This window comes from Carcharhinus amblyrhynchos, chromosome 3 (assembly GCF_965287045.1).
Source record: "Carcharhinus amblyrhynchos chromosome 3, sCarAmb.v2.hapA, whole genome shotgun sequence".
Classification (NCBI taxonomy): Eukaryota; Metazoa; Chordata; class Chondrichthyes; order Carcharhiniformes; family Carcharhinidae; genus Carcharhinus; species Carcharhinus amblyrhynchos.
This window is the reverse complement of record NC_137326.1, coordinates 25,505,495-25,532,502: the sequence shown is the minus strand read 5'-3', so window position 1 is coordinate 25,532,502 and position 27,008 is coordinate 25,505,495. Positions and strand designations below refer to the sequence as shown.

General features: G+C 40.4%; 1 protein-coding gene across 9 annotated transcripts in view; it reads left to right on the top strand.

Moving 5' to 3' along the window:
* The window catches only part of wnk2 (WNK lysine deficient protein kinase 2), a 193,739-nt gene that overhangs the window by 123,823 nt on the left and 42,908 nt on the right, over positions 1 to 27,008 (top strand). For 8 of the 9 annotated variants that reach the window (XM_080182377.1, XM_080182406.1, XM_080182397.1 and 5 more), the window contains 4 exons: positions 8,050 to 8,169; positions 8,531 to 9,777; positions 19,876 to 19,972; positions 22,112 to 22,209. In XM_080182377.1, the coding sequence (XP_080038503.1) occupies positions 8,050 to 8,169; positions 8,531 to 9,777; positions 19,876 to 19,972; positions 22,112 to 22,209 (1,562 nt within the window). The remainder of the gene's footprint in view (positions 1 to 8,049; positions 8,170 to 8,530; positions 9,778 to 19,875; positions 19,973 to 22,111; positions 22,210 to 27,008) is intronic. The other variant, XM_080182369.1, reaches the window with a different exon arrangement.

Below are 27,008 nucleotides of genomic sequence, written 5' to 3'. Positions count from 1 at the left end.
GCATTTATATAGTGCCGTTAACATAATAAACCATCCCAAGACGCATCACAGAAGCATAAAGAAACAAAGTTTGATATTGGGCCAGTTAAGCAGATATTAGGCTGGATAACTAAAAGCTTGGCCAAAGAAAGCAGTTTTTAAGAAGCACTAAAGGAGGAAAAGTTAGTTTATGTGGGATAGAAAATGAATTCCAAAACTTAGGACCTTGGTAGCTGAAAGTATGGTCACCAGTGATGCAGCAGTTAAAGTCAAATGCTCAATAGATCACAATTTGCTAAACGCAGAGGTTTAGTGGAATGCAGAGGATCTGAGGAAACGTTTTTTTCACCCAGAACATAGTGGAAATATGGAACAAGCTGTCTGAGAGGGTGGTGGAGGGGATACTCTCACACCATTTAAGAAGCATCTGGACAAGCGCTTAAGTCACCAAGGCATAGTAAACTATGGTACAAGTGCTGGTAAATGGAATTAGCCTCGATTGGTATTTGATGGTTGGAATAGACATGGTGAGCCAAAAGGCCTGTTTCATGGCTCTTTCACTCTGTGGCTATGACTCTAATACTGCAAGTGACAGAGGTGCAGATGAGAATTTCAGCACTAGATAACCTGAGATAAGATTGAAGTCCAGCAATGTTATGGAGTTAGGACCAGGTGGTGTGGATGATGGTGTTCTGTGTTATTAGAAGCTTACCTTGGCGTCAGATATAGCATTGAGGCACTAGTCTGTTTTCACCTCTGAGTGCTGAGTGGTAAGGGATTGGAGTCTGTGGCTATACCCTAAGGCTTCCAGTATTTAATTCGAGAAAATTTCTGCTCATCCAATACTTGATCTCTGACAAAGTAATAAATTTAGAGATAAAGGAGGTATTGGGATAAATGGAGGCAAAGCAGTGCTGGCTATCATTGATGTTCATACAGTTATCGATGCTGTGATTTTGGATGATGTCACCACTGAGGATAGAGCTTTGAGGCACACCTGTAGTGATTGTACAGGAGTGAGAAGAGATACCTTTACAGATAATTCTCTGGTTACAAAAGGATAAATACAAATGAAACCAAGCAAGATGAATGGAGATCCACTGGAGTAGGATTTCATGGGTAACCATGTCAAAGACTGCACACAGGTCAAGGAGGACGAGGGGTAATTGTTTGCCTATGTCACACGGCTATGTTGTTGTTTACAACTTAAGGAAGAGCCATTTCAGTGCTATGACTGGAGCAGAAAGATCCAACAAGGAGTTCCAAGGAAGCTGGGCATGGATTTGAGAAGGTTTGCGATGCACATGTGTTTTGGGGTAGAGGGAGCAAGTGCTGGTGTTTTGAGGAGAAAATTAATGTTGGCAGATTTGAAGGAGAGGGAATTGTTAATAACTTCATAATAGTCAGGAAGGTAAGTTGGGTGATCAAAGAATAGTACAGCACAGGAACAGGCCCTTCGGCCCTCTAAGCCTGCGCCGCTCATGCGCCCAACTAGACCATTCGTTTGTACACCTGCATTCCCAATCTGTTCATGTGGCTACCTAGATAAGACTTAAACAATCCTAGCGTGTCCGCCTCAACCACCTTGCTTGGCAGCGCATTCCAGGCGCCCACCACCCTCTGTAAAATACATCGCCTGACATAAGAACATAAGAAATCGGAGCAGGAGTAGGCCATCTAGCCCTTTGAGCCTGCCCCGCCATTCAATAAGATCATGGCTGATCTGAAGTGGGTCAGTTCCACTTTCCCACTTTTTCCCCATAACCCTTAATTCCCTTGTCTATCAAAAACCTATTTACCCGTGACTTAAATATATTTAGCGAGAGAGCGTCCACCACTTCAAAGGGCAGAGAATTCCAGAGATTCACCACCCTTTGAGTGAAGAAGTTCCTCCTCAACTCTGATCTAAACTGACCCCCCCCCCCTTATCTTGAGGCTGTGCTCTCTAGCCCTGCTATCCTTTCTAGGCGGGAAGAATCTCTCTACCTCTACCCTATCCATCCCCTTCATTATCTTGTACGTCTCTATCCCCCCTCATCCTTCTAAACTCCAACGAGTACAGACCTAGTCTATTTATTCTCTCTTCATAGTCCAACCCCCTCATCTCTGGTATCAGCCTACTGAACCTCTTCTGCACTCCCTCCAAGGCCAATATATCCTTTCGCAAGTGCGGCAACCAAAACTGCACACAGTACTCCAGCTGCGGCCTCACCAGTACCCTGTACAGTTGCAGCAAGACCTCCCTACTTTTATATTCAATCCCCCTCGCTATAAAGGCCAACATTCCATTCGCCGCCTTGATCAACTGCTGCACCTGCAGACTGGGTTTTAGCGACTCATGCACAAGGACCCCCAGGTCCCTCTGCAGCATAGCGTGCTGCAGCTTTTCGCCTTTTAAACACAGATCTGACATCTGTGTTGAACCTTGCCCCCTTAACCTTGAACTTGTGACCCCCTTGTGTTCGTCACCTCTGACCTGGGAAAAAGCTTCCCACTGTTCACCCTATCTATGCCCTTCACAATTTTATACACCTCTATTAGGTCACCCCTCATCCTCCATTTTTCCAAGGAGAACAACCCCAGTTTGCCCAATCTCTCCTCATAACTAAGACCCTCCATACCAGGCAACATCCTAATAAACCTTTTCTGTACTCTCTCCAAAGCCTCCACACCCTTCTGGTAGTGTGGCGACCAGAACTGGACACAGTATTCCAAATGTGGCCTAACCAACGTTATATATAGCTGCAACATCATATGCCAACTTTTATACTCTATGCCCTGTCCAATAAAGGCAAGCATGCCATATGCCTCCTTCACCACCCTCTCCATCTGCGCTGCCACCTTTAGGGATCTGTGGACTTGCACACCCAGGTCCCTCTGTGTGTCTGTACTCCTGATGGTTCTGCCATTTATTGTATAGCTCCTCCCTGCATTAGATCTACCGAAATGCATCACTTTGCATGTATCTGGATTAAATTCCATCTGCCATTTCTCCACCCAATTTTCTAGCTTATCTATATCCTGCTGTATTCTGAGAATGTTCATCACTATCCGCAAGTCCAGCAATCTGTGTCATCCGCAAACTTACTGATCACACCACTACATCTTCCAAATCATTTATATATATCACAAACAGCAGAGGTCCCAGTACAGAACCCTGCAGAACACCACTAGTCACAGACCTCCAACTGGAAAAAGACCTCCCCACTGCTACCCTCTGTCTTCTATGGCCAAGCCAGTTCTCCACCCATCTAGCTAGCTCACCTATTATCCCATGAGATTTAACCTTTTGCACCAGCCTGCCATGAGAGACCTTGTCAAACGCTTTACTAAAATCCATATAGACGACATCTACGGCCCTTCCCTCGTCAATCGTTTTTGTCACTTTCTCAAAAAAACTCAACCAAGTTTGTGAGGCATGACCTCCCTCGTTCAAAACCATGCTAATGAGATTATTCCGTTCTAAATGCACATATATCCTATCTCTGAGAATCCTCTCCATCAGCTTCCCTGCCGCGGACGTCAAGCTCACCGGCCTATAATTACCCGGGTTATCGTTGCTACCCTCCTTAAATAACGGGACCATATTTGCTATCCTCCAATCCTCTGGGACCTCACCTGTGTCCAGCGAGGAGACAAAGATTTCTTTTAGAAGCCCAGTAATTTCATCCCTTGTCTCCCTGAGCAGTCTAGGATTGATGCCATCAGGCCTTGGGGATTTGTCTGTCTTGATGTTTCCTAAAAAACCTAACACTTCCTTCCTTGTAATTGAGATTTTTTCTAATGAGTCAACACATCTGAGACACTACCAGTCAACATGTCCCTTTCCTTTGTGAATACTGATGCAAAGTATTTATTTGGGATCTCACCTACTTCTTCGGGTTCTAAGCATAATTCCAATTCCTTTGTCCCTGAGAGGTCCGATCCTTTCCCTGACAACCCTCTTGTTCCTAATGCATGTATAAAATGCTTTAGGATTCTCCTTAATCCTGACTGCCAAGGCCATTTCGTGACTCCTTTTTGCTCTTCTAATTCCCTGTTTGAGCTCTTTTCTGCTTTCCCTGTGTTCCCTCAATGTTCCATCTGTTTTTAGCTGCCTGGACCTTACGTATGCATCTTTTTTCCTTTTTGATTAGATCCACGATTTCCCTGGTTATCCACGGCTCTCAAATCTTGCCTTTCCTATCCTTCCTTTTTGTAGGCATCTGCCTGTCCTGAGCCTTATCAACTGCTCCTTTAAAAGACTCCCACATTCCAGATGTGGATTTACCCTCGAACAGCCTCTCCCAATCAACAGCCACCAAATCCTCCCTAATCTGGGTGTAGTTAGCCTTCGCCCAATTCAGCACCTTACCATTGGACAACACTCATCTTTTTCTGTTATTATCCTAAAGTTTATAGAATTGTGGTCACTATCGGTCACTTGTTCCCCTACTGAAACTTTGACGACCTGACCAGGCTCATTCCCCAGTACTAGGTCCAGTATAGCCCCCTCTCCAGTTGGACTATCCACATATTGTTCCAAAGAACCTTCCTGTACGCATTTTATAAATTCCTCCCCATCCAGCCTCCCAGCCCTAAGCGATTTCCAGTCTATACAAGGGAAATTGAATCTCCCAGTACAACTACCCTTTTTTTTATGCACCTATCCAGAATCTCCTTATATACCCGTTCCTCAACTTCCCATGGGCTGTTTGGGAGGCCTGTAGTATACCCCCAGCATAGTGACTGCGCCCTTCCTGTTTTTGAGCTGCACCCACAGTGACTCGTTACACAACCCTTCTAAATTGTCCTCCCTCTGTATCGCTGTAATATGCTCCTAACCAGTATTGCTACTCCCCCACCTCTTCTAGCCCCTTCTCTGTCGCCCCTAAAACACATACCCCGGAATATTCAGCTGCCAGTCCTGTCCTCCTTTTAACCAAGTCTCCGTCACTGCAACCACATCCAAGTTCCGCGCAAGCATTAAGGCTCTAAGTTCGTCTGTCTTGCCCATTACGCTCCTTGCATTGAAGCAGATGCACTCCAGGCCCACTGTGGTCATCCTCCCCCAGAATGCACTTGCTCTTAGACAGCCTTGTCCTGGCCCCAAGCTCATCCCCAGCCTCTATGCTTATTGACCTATTGTTTTGATCCCCACCCCCCTGCCACATTAGTTTAAACCCACCCGAACCACACTAGCAAAACTCCCAGCCAGGATATTCATGCCCTTCCAGTTAAGGTGTAACCATCCTCCTTGTACAGGTGCCATCCTCTCTTGAAGGCTTCCCAGTGATCCACGAATTTGAAACCCTCCCTCCTGCATCAGTCCTTTAGCCATGCATTAAGTTGTACAATCTCCCTGTTCCTAGCCTCACTAGCACTTGGCACTGGGAGTAGTCCAGAGATAGCTATCCTAGAGGCCCTGCTTTTTAGCCTACTATCCAACTCCCTGAATTACTCTCGCAGGACCTCCCTGCTCTTCCTACGTCATTTGCACCAATGTGGACAATGACGTCTGTCTAGTTATCTGCCCCTTTTAGTATGCTGAGTACCCGCTCAGAGATCATTAGCTCAGTAGCAATAAGGTCTAGAATGCAAGAGATGGGTTGAATCAACAAGATGAACTTGGCAAGGGCATGTGTGAGGAGAGAAACTGGAGATAAATGCAAGCTTAGAGTTTGGGCAGAGGGCAACCTTTGTGGAAGTTTGGCCCAGTGGATAGGAGAAGGGAGAGAAGCAGCAGAGATGGTTTATTGCGATGTCTTTAGCTTTGTAACACAAATATCTAAGAGCTTGTTATACTTATTGATGGAGATGGTGGAAGAAGCAAGGTAGGGTGGTTTAAGAAAACAGGTAATGGTGAAAAGAAAGAGAGGCCAAGAGTTGGTTCTGCCATCCTTGATGTTCTTTGAATAGTGGACAGTTTCATGAAACATCAGCAGGCAGGGTTGTTACTAAGCAACTGCCAATTGATAGCACTGTCGATGATCCGTTCCATCACTTTGTTGATGACTGTGAGTAGACTGATGGGGTGGTAATTGGTTTGGTTGGAATTGTCCAGCATTTTGTGTGCAGGTCGTATCCTGGGCTGGTAGAGGCCGGTGTTGTAGTTCAAACAGTTTGGCTAGAGTGCGGAAAGTTCTGGAGCACAAGTCTTCAGTGCTATTGCTGGAATATTGTCAGGACCATAGCCTTTGCAGTATCCAGTGCCTTGAATCATTTCTTGATACCACATGGAGTGAATCAATTTGGCTGAAGACTAGCTGGGGACTTCCAGTGGGCTCCGAGATGGACCATCCACTTGGTACTTCTGGCTGAAGATTGTAGCAAATCTTTGTGTGTTGCTGCTGCTGCACTCATTGAGTGGATGGAGAGTATTCCACCACAGTCCTAGCTTGTGCCTTGCAGATGGTGGAAAGGCTTTGGAGAATTAGAAGCTGAGTCAATAGTCAATATTCACCTTCTAACTTGTGGCCATTGTAATTAGGTTAAATTTTTGGTCAGTGTGATCTCAAAAATGTTGATGGGGGATTTAATGATGATCAAACCCTTGAATTCCAAGGGGAGATGGACTCTTTTGTAGATATAATCATTGTCAGGCACATCTGTGGCAAGAATGTTACTTGCCACTTATCCCAAGCCCAAACTTGTTGCTGTATGTGAGTGTGGACCACTTCTTGAAATGAGTAGCGAATGGAACTGAATACACTGCAATCATTAGTGAACATCCCCACTTCAGACTTTAAGATGGAGGAATTGTCAATGATGAAGCAGCTAAAGATAGTCAAGCCGAGGACAAATGCCCTGAGAAATTCCTGATATGATGTAGTAATGAAGTGGCAAAGCTGGGAAAAAAAATCACACTGACTAACTGCAGCACGTGAGTCTGCCTACAGTGGATATTCTTTCTCCTCTTCTCAGAAATTTCTGGTTGTTCCTGAGAAATACTCCGGGTTTGTTTTCGAACGACTTCCCTGCTGTTTTTCTGATCAGCAGCCGTGGAGCGACACCCCGGTGTTTGGCGGCAATAAAAATTGAAGGATATCATTCGTACAAATATGTCATCCATGTAATAGAGTCTGGCAGTTTTTTTGTGATTACCCATTTTTCCTGCTCCCCCCCCCCCCCGCCCCAATGCTCTCAGCTCTATGACAAGTTTAAAAAAAAATGCAGTTTCAACTTCATAGATCATAGAATGTCACAGCAGAAAAACAATTCACATTTGCCGTCTGCATTAGTATTTTTCTCTGCGTGAACCATCTACCGTACTTACTCCATGATGCTCATGATATACTCCATGCTATTTCTTTTATACTTCGGGATTATCTTCCAGCTCTACAAAATACCACAACTGCCCAGACCATGCACTGTCTTTTGAATAATGGAAAAAAGTCCTGTAATTGAATTTCCAAAGCACTACTTAAAGAAAAACTTTCAGCACCATTGAATGATTCGGTCACTGAAAATCAGTAGTCATGATGTTACGGCGGATAAGGCATAAGCAGCCCGTTGATATAATATTTGCATGAAGAAAATCGAAGATAATCTGAAAGTATAAGTGCTTCCATCATACTGTAATATGATAGGGAGCATTTGCTTGATTTGGTGGAAAGAAAATGGGAGCAATTTGGAATTCAAGTTGTAGGGATGTTACAAATTAAAAGTTGAGGCATGTGCCGAGGAGCATCAGTGACCTGTCTGGTGTATTGAATGATGTGGAGTTGTTGGCATTGGACTAGGGTGGGCACAATAACAAGTCGCACAACACCAGGTTAAAGTCCAACAGGTTTATTTGGTAGCACGAGCTTTCATTATGAAGGAATAGCACTCTGAAAGCTTGTGCTACCAAATAAACCTGTTGGACTTTAACCTGTTGTTGTGAAAGTTCTTACTAGTGTATTGAATGGCATAACATTCCATTGTCATAATACAGCACTCTTCTTCAGAATATCTGTGTTGTTTCAGGTGACTGTGACTAATGTTGTATATAGCTGGAACATGAGATGAAACTAATATTTTAATAGCACAGTTCATGCAGTTCTATTTAAGTTAATAAATTCTAATGCACTGTTTAATCTTTATTACTAGTACTGCATACTGGCAGGAGATGGTTTATTGTATGTCCAGTTGTGGAAAATGTTGCAACAGAACGGTCAGAGTCTGCACCGGACATCCCTTCAACTCAACCACAGCCAACTTCTGTTCTGGGTATGATTCAATTTTTTATAACTGGCGTTTGAAATGCAAGGAGAGAAACACATTTTGGCATAACTTCATTAGGATAAGGAATTGGTTGTCTAAAATAAAAGATAAATGTTCCTCTTAAAGTGTAACGTGGTAATGTTTTGCGTACAAGTTCCTTAAATAATTCAGTGTTTTACCTCCTATTTAGATGTGTGTCCTTCAATGCTGTTAACATTAATAGTATTTTAGTGTTCATAATTTTAAATATTAATTATGTCATAACTTTAAGTCCACAAATCAGGTTTTAGTAGCAGTTCTAACTTAGCAGTTCAGCTAAATTTTCAAAAACATTCAACAGTAACACCTTTCATATTCACTTTTTTAGAGGCAGAAAGTGGAATTGATGATGAGCAAGCGGAATCTATAGCAACGCAAACATCTGCTACAATGACTTCACTCACTGCTAATGATAACACCTCTGGACATCACATTTCATCACCGCCTTTGGTACCACCGCTATCGAACGTTATTCATCCAACAAACTTGCCAGTTCAAGTAATGATACCGCCTGTTATTTCTGCACTATCAATGCCTAAAGAGGATAAAACTGGAAATGAAGCACAAGAGAATGGTCACCAGATACAAGCTGCTATTTCTAAGGGGTCAAATGTTTCACTTCAAAATAAACTTGTGGCTCATGAGCATTTAGAACTCCAATCAAAGACTGTTGGTCCACTGCAGTCAGGAGAAGAGCAATTAGATTTGGTTTTTAGTCCCCCTACAGCTGTAGACATGCCGTATTGTCCAGTTGTTCAGCCTCTTCCCATCCAATCAATATCTATCCAAGCAGAACATTCACTCCCTCCTGAATATGCTGAACCTAGTCCAATTCACAGCCTGGCCTTGGAGCACCAGTCTGTACCACAAGCCTATGTGCCTGATGTTATCCCCCAATCTGTTGTAACGCAGCAACCTTTTGCAAATCAGGCACAATCAGCCATGGCCATTTCTGGAACAGTCAGTAATACAGCAATAGGTTCTCAACCCCAGAGTCCTGCACAAGTAATTCCAGCTGTTAATCAACAGTATGCAGCACAAACGCAGTCTCAGTCTATTACTTTGACTGGCATTATTAGCAGTCAGCAACAACTTTCTCTAGTGGTTGAATCAGATAGTGAAGGTCCACGTAAAATTGAATTTGTAGATAATACGATAAAAACACTGGATGAAAAATTACGTACGTTATTATATCAGGAACCAGGAGGAACTCTCCCTGTACATGCTACTGCAGAGTCTTCTGAGACTGCTCCTATGGGAGAGGTGGGGTGCACTGAAGAGCTTTATTCTGAGCCACTTGGTGAAGTCCTCAATGCTGCGCTTAGTGTGGCTGTTTCTGTTCATGATGTAAAGAATTTGGATGCACCAATCCGTTCTATTTTACCAATTACCCAAGTTCCTGTTTTGGGGTCACCGCCAAGCTTGCCTGCTCTACCTGCAGAGTTACCAGAAGAAAGATCTAATCAAGTTCTTAGAGAAGTTGTGTATCAGCATATGACAACACCAGTATTACCTGTAGTGGGTGACTCCATTTTAGCTTCTAAAGCTACAGAGACTGGATCCGCTGTTATTGATGTAAGTCATGCTTGCTTTCTTTGTGACTTTGCAAGTTGATTTGCTGTAGAACTTTTTAAAAATAGTATTTTTGTGTAGCTACATACATAAATCTGTCTTTATTTAGTATAATTTTCAATTGATCACTTAATGTTCGTATAGAACCAAATTTTCAGCTGAACTTTGTACACTTGGTGGTGTATGCATATATAGGGAAAACAATCCTAACACTTGCATACTGAAATAAGCCTTACACCTGGGAGTGGATGGCATAAGGATTATTGTACATAAACACACTTCCTAGTGATGGACACAGTCTGAAATTTGGAAAACTATGTTTGTTCAACTCCAGGCTCAATGGTGAATGAAGTCTGAGAAGGAAATGTTTCCTATGGATGCATAGGTGGGAAAACACTACCTTGCTGGTCAATCTGTGATGCCAACTTTGAATAAATATTTTCCCAGCTGCTTTCTTTCTGTTTGTATAATAGCATATTAATTCCTACCTGAACGTAGGACAACATTGAAAGACACAGGAAGACCATGTGAAAAGACGTTGTTCAGTCTTTCAGCTCATGTTCTGACTGCACAACCAGATACAATCACCTTTTGTTTAAGCTGCTGTCAAATTTTAAGTGGTTATCTTATGGTGTAAATTTTAAAATGCGCTTTAAAAAATTAAATCTGACATTTGTTGTTCCAGTATGGATAATGTGAAAATGAGCTCAAAATTGATTGTACTGATGAATATTTTGGTTGCTTGACGTAATTTGATTTGATTACTGGTCAGGCAGTATCTGAGAGAATTTCAGTCCTTGTTTGAATTAAGTCATTAATCTCAATAGAATATTTTTAAAAGGTGCAAAACTTTAACTGCTGATGTACAGAGAGACTTGGCTGTATTTGTACAGGAATATAATGTCAGCATTCATGTACATCTAACAATCGGAAAGACACGTGGCACATTGATCTTCATTGCAAGGGAATTGGAGTATGTAATCAAGTGAGTGTTGCTCCTATTATACAGGGCTTTGGTGAGACCCACACTTAGTGTACGGATTTGGGCTCTATATTTAGACAAAGACACTCTTACATTGGAGGTAGTACAGAAAAGATTAACTAGGTTGGCTCCTCGAATGAGAAAATTGTTCTGTAATGAGAGGCCAAGTAAATGAGCCAATGGCTCCTTGAGTTCAGAAAAATGAGAGATGATCTCATTGAAGCTTGCAAGATTCTGAAGGCTTGATACGGTAGATACAGAAGTTGGTTGCCCTGACTGGGGAATTTAGAACACAAGCAGTCTCAGGATAAGGGGATGGTCGTTTAGGACTGAAATAAGAAATTTCTTTACTCAAAATTGTGAATTTTTGGAATTCTCTAATCAGAGGGTTAGGCATGCTTCATCATTGATTATATTTGAAATTGAAATAATTTTTTGGTCTCTCAGGAATTGAGGAATATAGAGAGCAGGTGGGAATTGGAATTGAGGCAGATCTGCTTTGACCATATTGAATTGTATGGCAAATTTGAGGAGCCATAATCTACTCCTATTGCTTATGTGTTTGTGTTTTAAAACTAAAATCCCACAAGTTAAAAAGTCTATGATCTCCCCTTCCACCCAACCCTCAAATTGCATGAGAATCTGATTTTGCAGTTTACTTTGTGCGGATCAAGGATGTAAAGCTAACGATATATAGAGAAAACAATCCTAACACTTGCCTGTACTGAAATAAGCCTTACACCTGGGAGTGCATGGCGTAAGGATCATTGTACATAAACACATTTCTTAGTGATGGACACAGTTTGGAATTTGGAAAACTATGCTTGTTCAACTCCAGGCTCAATAGTGAATGAAATCTGAGAAGGAAATGATTCCTACAGGTGCATATCAGAGAGACTATCTGCAGTACCTCCAGCAATAGACATTGGCTAACAATTTTAGTACTAAAATTCTAGCCATGTGGCTGACCGAAATCATTCAGAGGAAGTTTAGAAAAGGGTAGTGAAAATATGGAATGACCCGACTGCTGCTTTGTATCTGGGGTTCTCAGCCAGGGATGCAGAAAACAATTTCAAGGGGCTTTCCGTGTCTTCAGATTATTTCTAAAACAATTTCACATTATCTCCTTTTGTATACTGAGTCACTGAGCATTTCACTTTTTGAGGCAATTCTGTAGAACCAAGTATCTTTGTGGGCAAAGATGGTGTTTACAGAATTGATGCCGCACCACACTCATCTGGCTACCAGTGGTGAAACAATTATAATTGAGAATGCAGAAGAGGCCAGAATCAGAGAGCATGGATATTTCAGAATATTCTGGAAATGAAGGAGATTAGCGTAGAAAAAAGAACTACAGAGTTGGGAGCAGGCAGGGCCATAGAGAAATATGAAAACAAGGATGAGAACTTTTAAATAATGACACAGCCTTTAATGGGAGCCAGCATAGATCAGCGAGCATAGAGGTAACTAGTGAGTTAAGACACTGGTAGCAGAATTTTGGATGACCCTAAGTTTACGAGCATAGGATGTGGGAGACCAGCCAGGAGTGCATTGAAATAGTGAAGTATAAAGGAAACAAAGGCACTAATGAGGGTTTCAATAGCAGATGAGCTGAGACAGGTGAAGCAGAGCACAGTTTTGGAAGTTGAAATAGGTGAATTTAGTAAAGGTGCAAAAATGAGGTTAGAATCTCATTTTAGGGTCAAATGTGACACAAAGTCCGACTGACTTAATCTCTGATTAGTTCCAAGGAAAATGTTGAAGTTGGTAGTTAGAAAAGAGTTTAGATATGGTAGAGAAATGTAAAAAAGGTGCTTATTCAAGGCTAGGGTAGGGAGGAGCACTAAAGGAAGTTTGGCCAGGTGATGAAGGGTGCTGAGAGACAGGACTTCAGAACAGTGAATGCTGCTATTGTAGCCAACTGATTAAACAAAATGTGATTAATTCCTGTATGTCTCTGAGCAATAGAAAGGGAACCAGTGAACATCTTATTCTTGCATGTAATTTTGTGTGTGTTTCTGCATCACATTTTTTTTTTCTATATACTAGTCAAATGTCTGTGAACTGATATGCCAGTCAGCCTGTGTAATGTCATAGCACGTTGTCTGACTTTAAATAGGATTGCAATGTCAGGTATTGATTTCTAAGGGACATCTTGACAGACGTTGGAGTATGATCTGTTTGGTTGCATCTCCAGAGAGAGATCAATGTAAAAACACATTGCACCTGAAATAATGACATAACATTTATTGTTATTAAGAACATTGATTCCTGGTTGACTAAGCGACTGCATGAAAACATTAAGGCATAATTTTCTGCTTTTAAAACTGCAAACCACCACCTTTAATGGTCAGTTGTACTTTTGCATCATCCTGTTTTGTTCTTGATTGTTAATGTTGGCTTTGGAGATTTTGGTTTGACACGAGAAGCAGAATCCCAGTTAGTTGTGAGATGACTGCGAAGTGTGCAAATGTAAATAATTATCTCATTGGGAAAGAAGATTTGATACTTGTCTGATAAGTTATTGGCCATTTTGGAGTTGCAGATTAATGTGCAGAGAGCCTGACGTACAGTCAAGTTTACAAAGATGAATTTATTAAAGATTTGTTATTAGTTGCTTACGTGTCATATTTTCAGTAAGTAAATGCAAACATTTAAAACGCCAGTGATGAAGACAAAACTCCAGCTCTGACAAAATCCAGACTCGAACTGTTCTGTCCAGAGATGCTGTCAGACCTTCTGAGATTTTTACAGCATTTTCTGTTTCTGTTTGAAGTTCCTATGAAACCTTTTGCACCTTTTTTTTGCTTCTAACACAGATTTGTAAATAAAAGTTGTGAAATTTAGAAACTTGAAAACATACAGATGATAAATAAGATTACAGATCAGTTAATTTTTAAATTCTACATCTCGACCTTAATATGCCAGAACTCATCAAGTCTTTTCAGTCTTTATTTCCAGCCTTTGCCCGAGGCTGGGAAACCTGACCATCCATAGCTAAATTCAAAGCGCTGAACAATAATGAAGCTCGTTGCCTTGTTATAATATTGAAAGTGCCCGTCTAGCACCTTGGAACAGGTTGATCACCTACTCGCCCTGCTGCCTCATTAAAGCTGGAAGAGGGTGGGTTGAAGATAGTATCAGGTTTAGATTTCTGCAGTACCCCCCACTGTAACCTGGTTTTTGAGAGTTAGAAATCCTTGCATCTGGTGGGTTGTGCGATATCTCCTCTTTTAAAACCTCCTCTTCAAGATATTGTTGTACAAATTACTGAGGGAGTCATCTTTCCAGGCGCACTGCATGAAGGATATTGCCATTTGTACTCGAACTGTTCAAAAATGGGGGTGGGGGTTGACTTTTCACAGAATTGTAGATCATGTTGGAAGGGCATAGGGCCCATCATAACAGTGTTAGCTGTTTCTAACTGTATAACTATATAATGGGGATAAGCATTTTGCGCCACAGGTAGTGTTGTGGCGAGGCTGGCGTGAGTGGTCAGTTGAACTTTACAGCAGGATGGAGAACCTCAGAGGTGAAAAGGGTTGAGACTCCTTGCAATACATCACCAGTTCAGGGAAGATGAATAGTCTTTTCCAGTCCTATATTTTTCTAAAACCCAGTTTGTGGTGCCCTGTAGCACTGCTGTAAAGATGTGGTAATAGTGCCTGCCCTTTCAGCTTTTATTAATCTATATGTATGGACCCTTGATGTGGAGAAATTTATCAGGAGATAATAGACTGTTAGCTGTGCTGCAGAACAGAGAGCCATTGGAGCTTTGTTCGGGTCTTTTTAACGACAGCAGTAATCAGTGCTGGTTTGTCAATCCTCTGGCTGGCAAATGGTTGGTTCCTATATAAATTGCTTAATCTCCAATTCACTTTCATAGTATAAGCAATCCCATAAGACTTGGCTAAAGGAAACATAAAATTATCTGGCTTGCTGGAAAAGGTTGAGCTGTTGGAAAATTGGATCTCAGTATTATGCTGCTTGTTGTGAATTAATTCACAAATCCCTTTCACAATTTGTTGTTCATGATTCTTGAAAGTCTAATAAAAGGAATTGGGGTTTGACACTCGAGCAGCAATGTTGCTAGCTTTGTGGAGAGTCTCAACCAGTGTTGGCCACTAAATGGTTTGTCCACTAGAGCTACAACTACCATCCCATCCAATCATGTGCAAGGTGCCAGCAATTTTATTGGTTCAATGCTGTTAGATTCGGAGCAAACTCATTGAAATCTCATATTGCTGTCATCTTTCCTTTTTATTTCCTATATGTTACTTTTCCAAAGAGATTGTGATGCAGAAAGTGTATTTGATATAACTTTCTTATTCCTATTGTTGTATTAGCAAACATTACAATTTCTGTATGACAGGATTCTACAAATAACAAATTAAAGTTGGCCAGATGTTGGCCAAGACTTGTTAAGAATAATGATCAGATTATCAAAACTATGATGCAAGACAGGTGTTAACTTCTGGTATCTACAAGTGCATGGGAAAGCATGTTCCAATTTTCCTTGTTCCTCTAAAAGTTTTGCTGCACAGGCCTTGCTGAGTTGCTCTTGTAAATTCATAAAGTTGCTGTACATACCCACTAAACATACCAAAAACTTTGGATTTGTCAATTTGAGTGTAAATGAAATTTTAAAGGCTTCATTATTGCCAAAGTTAATATTGCCAAACTCCTCTGGCACTGAAAGTTAAATTTTAAAAATGTGAAGCCTCATTTCTTCAGATTTTAATTATTGGTGATTTTACGACTTTTTTAACCTTTTATATCTCTTGCCCTGTTACCTCTTTTTGCCTACGGTACCTAATTTTACATGGAGTAACATATTCTGACTTAGGCTTTCTTGTTAAGACTCTGCTTGCTTGTGAGGATTCATCAGTCTGGTTGAAGAGATATACTCCTGTTGCTATGTTCATATTGATCCCACCTGCCCTGTAGAGAATGCTGAGCTGTGGATTGACAACCATATGCTTTCATTTCAAAACCCCACGACTAACCATGACTAGTCACTGCTAACAGCAAAATCCCTATCCTGGTTTTTGAAGCTGGTAATGGAGGAAGGAATATTGGTCAGTATGCCAAGGAAGCACCCTACTCTACACACAATAATGCTATAGAATCTTTTTTGCCCATCTATGCCGTGTAGGTGACATTGGTATGGCATTTTATAGAAAAGATAGTGCTTCCAAAAATGTAACATTTGTTCAGTGTGTAGTGGCCTTGAACCCAATAGAGGTATGAGACAAACTAACAATGCTGCCAGTTTTGTACAAACAAAAGAATCAACTTTGTCTCTACAACATTTAACCTGACCAGAGTGCCTACTGAATCACAATTTAATGCATTACACAATATGAATTTATCACTTACTAATTTAGCTTTGATATTTACTCAAAACTTGAGTGTTCAGTCTCTATTATAACCATGAAATTATTTCAGAAACCCACTGGAAATTACTGGGTGACTCTCAGGCTTTTGGTTAACTTACTTACACTTGGAGCTCAATGATCCGTACAATTCAGGTTTTTAACATTTATATGTTACCCAGCTGATGACTAAAATCAATAGTTTTGCTTTTTAGCCATTCATCTATATTGAAACAGTTTAATAGTCTTTTTGTATTCTTAATAAGTGATCTGACTATGAATTATTTTGTTTCTTACTTTTGCACTTAATTTACATTCTTGACACATTTTCAGTTAAATGTTAAACAGATAATCTCAACATTTTTGTAACTGCAAGAAAATTGTAGATTATCTGGAACAAGATCTTAAATTCAGATTGAGTTAATACTTACAGGATTATTTCTGCACTAAAAACACGATTTGTCAAATGCCTTTATCCAGGAACGTTTGACTGGAGCGCTTTTAGCATCAGATGTTGCTGACCACATGACTGATCATACCATAAGCTTAGTACAGATCACATCGAAAAGTAAAATGCAGCAGATGCTGGAAATCTGAAATAAAAAGTTAACTTTTCAGATCACATTGACCTTTCATCAGAATCATAGACCTGATCGATTAACCCTGTTTACCTCTCCACCTGGCCATTTCCAGCATTTTCTGTTTTTATCTTCGTGTAGACCAGGTTAATCTGAAATCAAAACAAAATTGGGCATTTGGGACCTGAGTGAACACGGCAAACAACTTTAACCAATTGGAATGAGGCATTGAGAAATTAAACAGAGGAAGGACTGAGAAGCAAGTATGAATTTAATGTCAAATCAGATACAGAGAAATAGTGAGAAGGAAGGAAAGACTGGAGTGAGAAGGAAATATAGAAATGAAAAGTTTTTTTAATTAAAACAAATCAAATTTATCATCTTAAAATTGCCAATAATCGACCCATAAAGGGATGGGACTTCACACTTGTATTAGTTAATTTTGGGTGCTGGAAAGGTCAATATTGCAAGTGTAGTTCATATCTATCATGCAAATACAGTAACTTTGTGATATTCAGTGCATGTCAGTGGTAAGGTGGGCAGCAAGATGTTGTCCTTGCGAATCTAATGGTGGATTAGAAACCATAGAAAATTTACAGCTCAGAAACAGACCGTTTGGCCCTTTTTGTCTGTGCCAAAACATTTTTTGCCTAGTCCCACTGACCTGCACTTGGATCATATCCCTCTCATCCATGTACCTGTCCAAGCTTTTCTTAAATGTTAAAAGTGACCCCACATTTACCACTTTATCTGGCAGCTCATTCCACACTCCCACCACTCTGTGTGAAGAAGCCCCCCCTAATAAACTTTTCTCTTTTCACCCTTAACCCATGCCCTCTGGTTTTTTTTCTCCCCTAGCCTCAGTGGAAAAAGCCTGCTTGCATTCACTCTATACCCATCACAATCTTATACACCTCTATCAAATCTCCCCTCATTCTTCTACGCTCCAGGGAGTAAAGTCCTAACCTGTTCAATCGCTCTCTGTAACTCAGCTTCTGAAGTCCCGGCAACATCCTCGTGAACCTTCTCTGCACTCTTTCAACCTTATTTACATTCTTCTTGTAACTAGGTGACCAAAACTGTACACAATACTCTAAATTCAGCCTCACCAATGCCTTATATAACCTTACCATAACACTCCAACATTTATACTTGATACTCTGATTTATAAAGGCTAATGTACCAAAAGCACTCTTTACGACCCTATCCACCTGTGACGTCACTTTTAGGGAATTCTGTACCTGTATTCCCAGATCCCTTTGTTCATCTGCACTCTTCAGAGTCTTACCATTTACCCTGTACATTCTACTTTGGTTTGTCCTTCCAAAGTGCAATACCTCACGTTTGTCTGCGTTAAATTGGTGTAACTTCAGTAGCAACATTTGGATTTTGATCTTTAACCATGCATCTACTCCTCACTTCAAGTTGCTGCATTAATGAAATAAGGCAACACTATTAGCAGTACCATTATTTGACAGTAAACTCTAGACTCCACTGAATGGCATACCAGAGACTATTTGGCCCATCAGATTTATGCTGGTGAATTTTTTAAGTGCAAGTCGCTTGATTTTTGTCTAAAGTCTTTATTCCACACTTAATATTATTTTGCAAGCAACTGTTTCAGTTCCTTTCTTAAATCATTTTTACATTCTCATTAAACTATAATTTATGGGAGAGAATTCAGCATTCCAATCATGCTTTGTCAAGATTGTTTAAACCTAACATCCCTACAAATTTTTGGTAACCTTGTAATTTTGCACTTATGCCACCATCTTGCTAATGCGCCTAAACAATCTGTCACTCTTTACCATATCTAACACTAATTTTGAAAAGAGACCCATTATAGGAACATGGGAATAAATAATTCAGCCCCTTAAGCATATGGTATTATTCAATTAGATCATGGCTGATCTAAACTCGATTCCATCTTTGATCCACATTGCTTGATACTCTTTTCACAGTAACTTCAATGCAATATTAATGTAAGCCTACTTGTGACAATAAATAAATAAAGTTTATAAACATTAAACAAGATTACACTCCAAAAGTGCTTCATTGACTATAATTCCAGCTTTTCTGAAGTCATGAAAAGCGCTATATTAATGTGAGTCTGTCTTGCCTTATTAAAAACTTATGAAATTAGTCTTGAAAAATTTAATCAGCAACTTTTTGGAGGAAAGGATTCCCCACTTCCATCCTACTGTGTGGAAAAGCACCTTATGATTTCATTGTGAATAGTCTAGCTCTAATATTAACATTGTGCCTCTTAAATTCTATCCCTCCCCCCATCTTCTCAACACCAGAGAACACACATTTTCTCACGTCTCTTCATAACTGATAACTTTTCCATGCTTTTAAAACCTTTCTATAATTGTGTTCCCAAGGCTGCAGATGATAAGACATCACCTAAACTATTGGCTCCTGCTGCTGAGCAAGCCAAGTAGGCACATAAAAGTCCGTTTATGCTCTCTTAATGGCAAGACCACAAACAACATGGACGATCCTCATGCATTTATTTGTGTAATTTGCAGTTAGGCTTTATCCTAATTTAAGTTTGTCTTGGCTGTTATTGCGCGTACCTGATGGTGGTAGTTGCATAAAATAAGTTCACATCCATAATTCTCTGACTTCAGAAAAGGGGACTTGCAACCCCATGACTTCAAAATGAAGCCACTGTTATTTTGTAGACAAATGTGACTGCCAATTTTCAGACAGCAAGGTCCCACAAAAAGCAATGATCTACCTCATTAATTTGTGTTGTTAGAATTTGAGGGTTAAATGTCAACTAAGACATCAAAAATAAACCCCCTTTTCACATGAATAATACCATCACAAAGCAATGGATGCTCCAAAAAGATGGTGAAAATTTAGAGGGTTAAGTTAATTGTGATTCTGCAGTTCTTCTGGCACCTGATTGTTGCTATTGACATATAATCCCCAAAATGGTGACATGAAAATCAAAACATTTAGGGTGGAGGAAAAGTTTGGGGAATACATACAGGAATACGTCTATAAGAACTAGTGAAGACGTGAAGTCTTTTGGAATGAATTGAGTCAATTCATTCATCTTTTTAAAGCAAACGTTCAGATTTTTTAAAACTGTCTTCGGTAACTAAATGTTAATCTACCAATTCATACCATCTGTACATTTTTGTTTCTTGCTCAGCAGAATCAAAAGCTAGAAGTAAAAGAGTGTATTCAAAGCTACATACAACCACAGACAACTGCATTGTCCACAGGAACATCGATCGTAAACAGTCACGGTGTGTTAACTGAAGTGTTACAAAAGTATATTTCGTGTAGAAAATAGTGAAATAGATCACAAAGCAAATTAAATCTTGGAGCAGCATTTTGATGCATCTTGTGTTGCATACATAGTCTAAATTACTGTACTGTAATGTTCCTGGATTAGTACTGAATCTATTTCAGTCCTGTTTTAAAGTATATCAAATATAATTAGGTGTAGGCAGTAATAAAACTTGCATTTCAAGTATCTTTTATTAATGGAAAAGTGCCAAAGTGCTGTGTTTAATGGTGTGAGACAAAAAGTGACACCAAACCCAAAAGAATTAGGAGGGTTGATTGAAAATTTAGTGGAAGAAAAGGTTTTAGGGAGGATGCTAAAGAAAGATAGAAAAATGGCGATATTCCCGAAGGTGGGAGCAAAACATAACCTTTTAATGGTTGGGTACAGTTAGGAGCGATTGACGGGCTGGAGTGGGAGTAATGGAGAGTTTGACAGAACATAGGGACATAAGAAATAGGAGCAGGAGAAGGCCATCTAGCCCCTCGAGCCTGCCCCGCCATTCAGTAAGACCATGGCTGATCTGAAGTGGATCAGTTCCACTTACCTGCCTGCTCCCCATAACCCTTAATTCCCTTATCAATCAGAAATCTATCTACCCGTGACTTAAACTTTAAGCAGAGGATGAGGAATAATTTAATGCAAATCGAGGTGGCTCTGGACATTGGGAATGACAAGTCAAAAAGGCATTTTGAAAAAGCATTCTCAAGTATAAGATATTTAATTTGTAATTTGGGGAACTTTTAGCCAAGGACGCTAGGGTAACAGGAGAAGATGCAGGATAGAATAAAGTCAGCAGCGCTTTTGATGAGCTGAGGTTTAAAGTAGGTGGAGGACTGGAGAGAATTACAATAATCAAGGTAGAAGTAACAAAAGTGTGGCTGATGATCTCAGCATTAGGCTGAGATGAGCATTAATGTGTTTGACAGTGCAGATATGAGGGGCCAAATGGCACCTCCTGCACCATAACAATTCTGATATGAAAATGGAAACGAGTGATCTTTAAAATGTTTCTTCTCATTGGTAAAATTTGTATCCAGTGTGCTGAAGATGCAAAGTTATAGGGAAGGTAATCTGTGGAAGAAGCAAAAAGTTTGCAGAGGGATATAGACAGATTAAGTGATTGGGCAAGAATTTGGCAGATTGAGCATAATGTGAGAAAATGTAAAAATATGTACTTCAGTCAGAGGAATTGAAAAGCAGAATTTTTTTTTAAAAGTTTAGAGACAATTAAATGTTTGTACTCAAAGATTTGGGTGTTCTTGTATATGAATCACAAATTAGCAGGCAGGTAATCAGGATAACAAGTGGTATATTAGAAATAATTGTAGAGGGACTATAAGAGTAAAAAGGGCTTTTTGCAATTATATAGGTCTCTGGTGAGACCACATTTATGTACTCTGCATATTTTGTTCTCCTTGAATAATGTACTTGTCTTGGAAAGATCAAATAAAATAGGCCTATACTTCTGCTGAAAAATGAGAGCTGATCGCATTGAAACATAGAATTCTTGGAGGGCTTGATAAAGTAGATGCTGAAAGGCTATCATGTGTTGGGAGAATCTGGAACCAAGGTTTAGTAGCTCGGGTTAAAACCACTTAGGATTGAGATGAGAAACTTCTTTACTCTGAGGGTTATGAATCGTTGGAATTATTTACTTAGAGGGCAGTATAATTGTCCATCGAGACATTAATTTTTGGATGCTAAGAGAGTCAACAGATGTACAATGGAAGATGCATCAGATCCCCGTGGCAGTCCTGACGTGAGGACCTACATGGGAATTGCACTGGAAGTTTAAACTTTTGATGAGCAATTTCCCTGCTGTCTGGGACTCTATGCGAATGTTTTAGGAACTGGAGATTTGGGAGCTACATTGATATAATCACCCCTCATGAAAAAGAGCAGACCAGACTACTTCCCCTGACCTGACTATCCACCCCCTTGTTCACCCATGCAGGTTGCAATCAGATCAGCCATGATCTGATTGGGGGAGCAGGCTCGAAGGGCCAAGTGGCCTACTGCTTTTAATTCAAATGTTTGCATGTTTGTAATTTTGATATATTGAAAGTGCCAGAAACCTAATTTTATTGTATTTCAGTTGCCATTGCTGACATCAGTGGGGCAGGATCGTCTGATACTATGATTGTTATGTCATCTACAGTAGATCTTCTTCCTCTAGCAATAGACAGGTTTCAGGTATGTTTCAAAGGATTGTCAAATGTTCTGTATATTTTTGTATCACTTATCATCAATGTATCTGCCTCATTTTTCTTTTGTTGCATTTGTGTTTAAGACAAGGTGCTTGTACCGACATTTCACTGCAGCAAATATGTACAAGTTCAGATTAGCATATTTTTGTGCCGTGAATTCAGACTACTTGTATTTTTGTTTTTCATTAGTAGCAGCTATTAGAATCATAGAAACCCTACAGTGCAGAAAGAGGTCATTTGGCCCATCGAGTCTATACCAACTACAGTCCCATCCTGGCTCTACCCCCATATTCCTACGTATTTACCCACTAATCCCTCTAACCCGTGCATCTCGGGACACTAAGGGGCAATTTTAGCACAGCCAATCAACCTAACCCACACGTATTTGGACTGTGGAAGGAAACCAGGGCACCCAGAGGAAACTCACGCAGATATGAAGAGAATGTGCAACAGTGACCCACACTGAGAATTGAACCCGGGTCCCTGGAGCTTTGAAGCAGCTGTGCTACCATGCCACCCATTGTTATTTTTTCCCCCGAATCCGCTTAGCTGTTCAATAAAACCTATTAATTTGTTGCCAAATTTGTTGTGAATGACTGAATGGGCATAGATGACATCTTCACTGTGAACAGTGATACAAGTGCACAGTGTTTGGCATTTTGTATTTTTTGCTCAAACAAAATACAACTGGAAGCAAATTTAATGAGAATGAATATTTTATAAAACTGACCCTGGTGATTTCTGTGTTGTATAGAGCGTATACAACACAGAAACCACCAGGATCAGTGGTGATCCTGGAAATTAAGATCATTAACATTTCATTTGTGTATGATTGTCGTGTCATATATATATATATACAATAGTCATATATTGCTTCAGTTTGCTAGCAAATATGTGATGAATAAAACCCTAAGAAACTGTAAACCAATTGAGCTGTCATAGGGTGACAATTTTACTGTGAAAAAATGTAGGATAATGCATATACACAGAAGGAGAAATCACAATCCAAAACACAAGAATGTAACAAATAGTCACAAAATGAAGCCATTCAACCCACTGAGTTCATGCTGGCAACATATGCAGCAATTCAATGAGTCCAATTCCTCCACTCTGCCCTCTATCCCTACTAGTTTATTTTCTTCCATGTGTCCATCCAATTTCTTATTTACACCTCCGCCACTCATTTGGGCAGTTGAGCTCTGGGTTATTCCACTCACTACATTAAAAAAAAGGTTATTCCTCACATTCTTTATCATCTCTTACCAAAATCTTAAATCTGTATTCCCTAATTCATGTACAGTCACCTAATGAGCATGATGTTTCCTTGTTTAGCTTATCAAAATCTGTAATATTCACATACATCTTTGTCAAACCTCTTGTCCAAAAACTCCAGCCGTTCTAACTTAACCTTGAATTGAAACCACCCATTTCTGGAACCATTCTGGTAAACCTGCACTGTATCTCAGGGACCTTCACATCTTTCCTAAAGTGTGGTGACCAGAACTGGATGCAGTGCTCTATTGGAGGCTAACCAGTGCGTTATGAAGATTCAGTACAGCTTTCCTGATTGTTTTTACTCAGTGTGACCTCCGTTTATGAAGCTCAAGACCCCGTATGCTTTGCTGTCCATTGTGCTAACCACTACCTCAATACATCCTGTTGTCTGTCCATTCTTTTAGCCTTTCAATGTCCTGTGCGGGCCATTCCTATCATCTTCACTGTTTACTACCCTTCCAAGTTTGGTTATTGTAGCAAATTGCAAGATGCAAGTCAATTATACATAGTAACAAAAAGACCCTTGTGCAGCAGCACTGCCTGCCATCCAGCCATATACCACAATTTGCTGCTATTCGTCGTCAAGTCAATTTTCTTATTCAGTTACATATACACACACACACACACACACACACACACACGCGTCAATTTTATTAACTAGCTTTTGACTTGTTGCCTTATCAAATGCTTTTTCAGAATCCATATAGACAGCATCCACTGCATGTGCTTCATCAGCCTTGTCTGTTACTTGATCAAAAAATTCTATTGTATTAGTCAAACATGATCTGCCTTTTACAAATCTATACTGACTCTCCTTAATCAACTCGAGATTCTCCAAGAGCCTGTTGCCTTTTTTCCCCTGACTAAGAATTTCAAAACTTTACCCATTAATAGACTGGCCTGTAGATGAATAAAAATGTCACATTTGCCACTCTTCAATCCTACCCCATATATAAGCAAATTTAGAAAATTAAGGCGAGCTCTTCTGTCTCACCGTACTTCCATTACCACTTTTTTTTTGATCACTCTTGCCCAAATGTTCCTCCCACAGATGCTTGGTGCACTAGATCCAGCAATGCCACCTTTCTAGTTGGGCTGAGAATATGTTAACTGAAGAAATTCCTTTGAATGCAGTTCAGGAATTTCTCTCTCATTATCTTTTATTCTAATATTAATTACCCAAAAATCACTTGGAATAAAGTTCCCCAATTATCACTACTGTGGTTCTGTAAATAATGTTGCAGACTTCTTCCTCTACCTCTCTTTAGATCCTATAGAATACCTCAATTAGCAAGGTTTTACCTCTTTTGATCCTCATCACTGATTCAAATGGACTCTCTCCTTGCCCCTTCAAGCAAATCCCATTCCAGTACCAAAATGTCTTTCCCAATCACTACTGGCACTCCCACCTCCCTTTTTTCGGTCTCTGTCGTTTTTGAACTCTTCATATCATTACATGTTAAATGTCCTTTTTGATACAATTACTCATGCTTGTAGCTAACTAACCTTATTCATCACTTTTGTGTGTTTATCTATATGGATTGTAATTTTTTTTGCATTCCTCTGTCGTCCACTCCTATTTTATATTGTAGTATCTCCTTCTCTAGTCTTGTCCAAAACACTCCCTTTACACAACTTGTTTCTTTCTACTTCTATTTGCCGGTGCCATCCCCCTGCCATTTTAGCTCAAATGCTAATGCACAGTGGTAAACCTCCCTGCAAAGAGTTTGGTCCTAGTCCTTTTGAGGGTGTAACCTCTCCCCTTTGACTAGGTACCTTCTGTCCCGAAACTGGTCCCAGTGCCAGAAGGATCTAATGCCCACCCTACTGCAACATGTTTCAAGTTGCACATTGATCCTCCCTATCTATCTTCTTATTACTACACGGGCTAATGCTTGGAGTAATCAAGATCTTCTACTCTCCATATCCCACTTTTTAGCTTCCTCCCAATCCTGAAAATCTGATTGTTGAACCTGAATGCCTGCCGTTTCTGTATTGTTTCTCTCAAAGTACACAACCTCTGACTCACTTCTCTCCTTATGTGGAATATTTATGACATCCTTTACATTGGCACCAGGGATCAGCACATTTTGAGGGACTCTGATGATTACAGAAGTCCCTGCCTGTACCCCTAACTATGAATCTCCATAAATAATTCAATTTCCGCACTTGCTGTTCCTTCCTGTACAGACCCTTGGTCATTGTGTCATGGTCTGAGTTGCACTCTTTCAGGATATTGCCACTCCCAGTAGTCATACAAACATGTGAGTTGGGAGCAGGAATAAGCCACCCAGCCCCTCCAGCCTGCTCCACCATTTCGTGAGATTATGTCTGATCTGATTGTAACTTCCCACCTACCCATGAACCTTTCACCCTCCTGTTTATCAAGTTTTCAGTATTATTGCTGGAATATTGTCAGGGTCCATATTCAGTGCCTTCAGCTGTTTCTTGATATCACATGGAGTGAATTGAATTGGCTGAAGACTGACAACTGTATGTTGGGGACCTCCAGAGGAGGCTGAGATAGATCATCCACTCTGCACTTTTGACAGAAGTTGTTGTGAATGCTTCAGTCTTATCTTTTGCACTGAAGTGCTGGGTTTCTCCATCGTGGAGGATGGGGATATTTTTGACCCTCCCCCTCCAGTGATTTGTTTTATTGTCTGCTACCATTCATGGCTTGATCAAGCAAGATAGCAGAGCTTTGATCTGATCTGTTTTTTGTGGGATCACTTAGTTTTGCCTATTATCTACTCCTTATGCTGTTTGGCACTCAAGAGGTCCTCTGTGTTGTAGTTTCATCAGGTTGACACCTCATAGGTATGTCTGATGTTGTTCCTGTCATGTCCTCTTGTACTTTACATTGAACCAGGGTTGATCGCTTGGCATGGTGGTAATGATAAGAGTGGGGGATATAGCAAGCAATGAGGTTACAGATTGTGGTTGATACAATTGCTGGTGGCCCACAGCACCTCATGGATACTACAAGATCTATTTGGAGTCTATCCCATTTAGCACAGTGGTAGGGCCATACAATACGATGGAAGGTATCCTCAATGTGAAGCTGAGACTTTGTCTCAACAAGGACTGAGTGGTCACTCCAACCAGTACTGTCATGGACAGATGCATCCATGGTAAGCAGGTTAGTGAGAATGAGGTCATGTATGCTTTTTCCTCTTGTTGATTCACTCACCACCTACTGCAGTCCCAGTCCAGCAGCCATGTACTTTAGGATCTGGCCAGCTCGAACTGTTGTGGTACTACCAAACTATTCTTGAAGTCATTGAAATTGCCCATCCAGTGTGCATTCTGCACCCTCGGTGCTTCCTGCAAGTGGTGTTCAAAATGGCGAGTACTGATTCATCAGCTGACAGCAGATGGTACAATGTTCATGCCATAGCTCCTGCCAATCAGCAAAAGACCAGTTTATGCCTACTGTTTCCTGTTAGCTAGCCAATTTATCCATGCCAATGTGGTATCCCCAACACCATGAACTTTTATTTTTTGCGA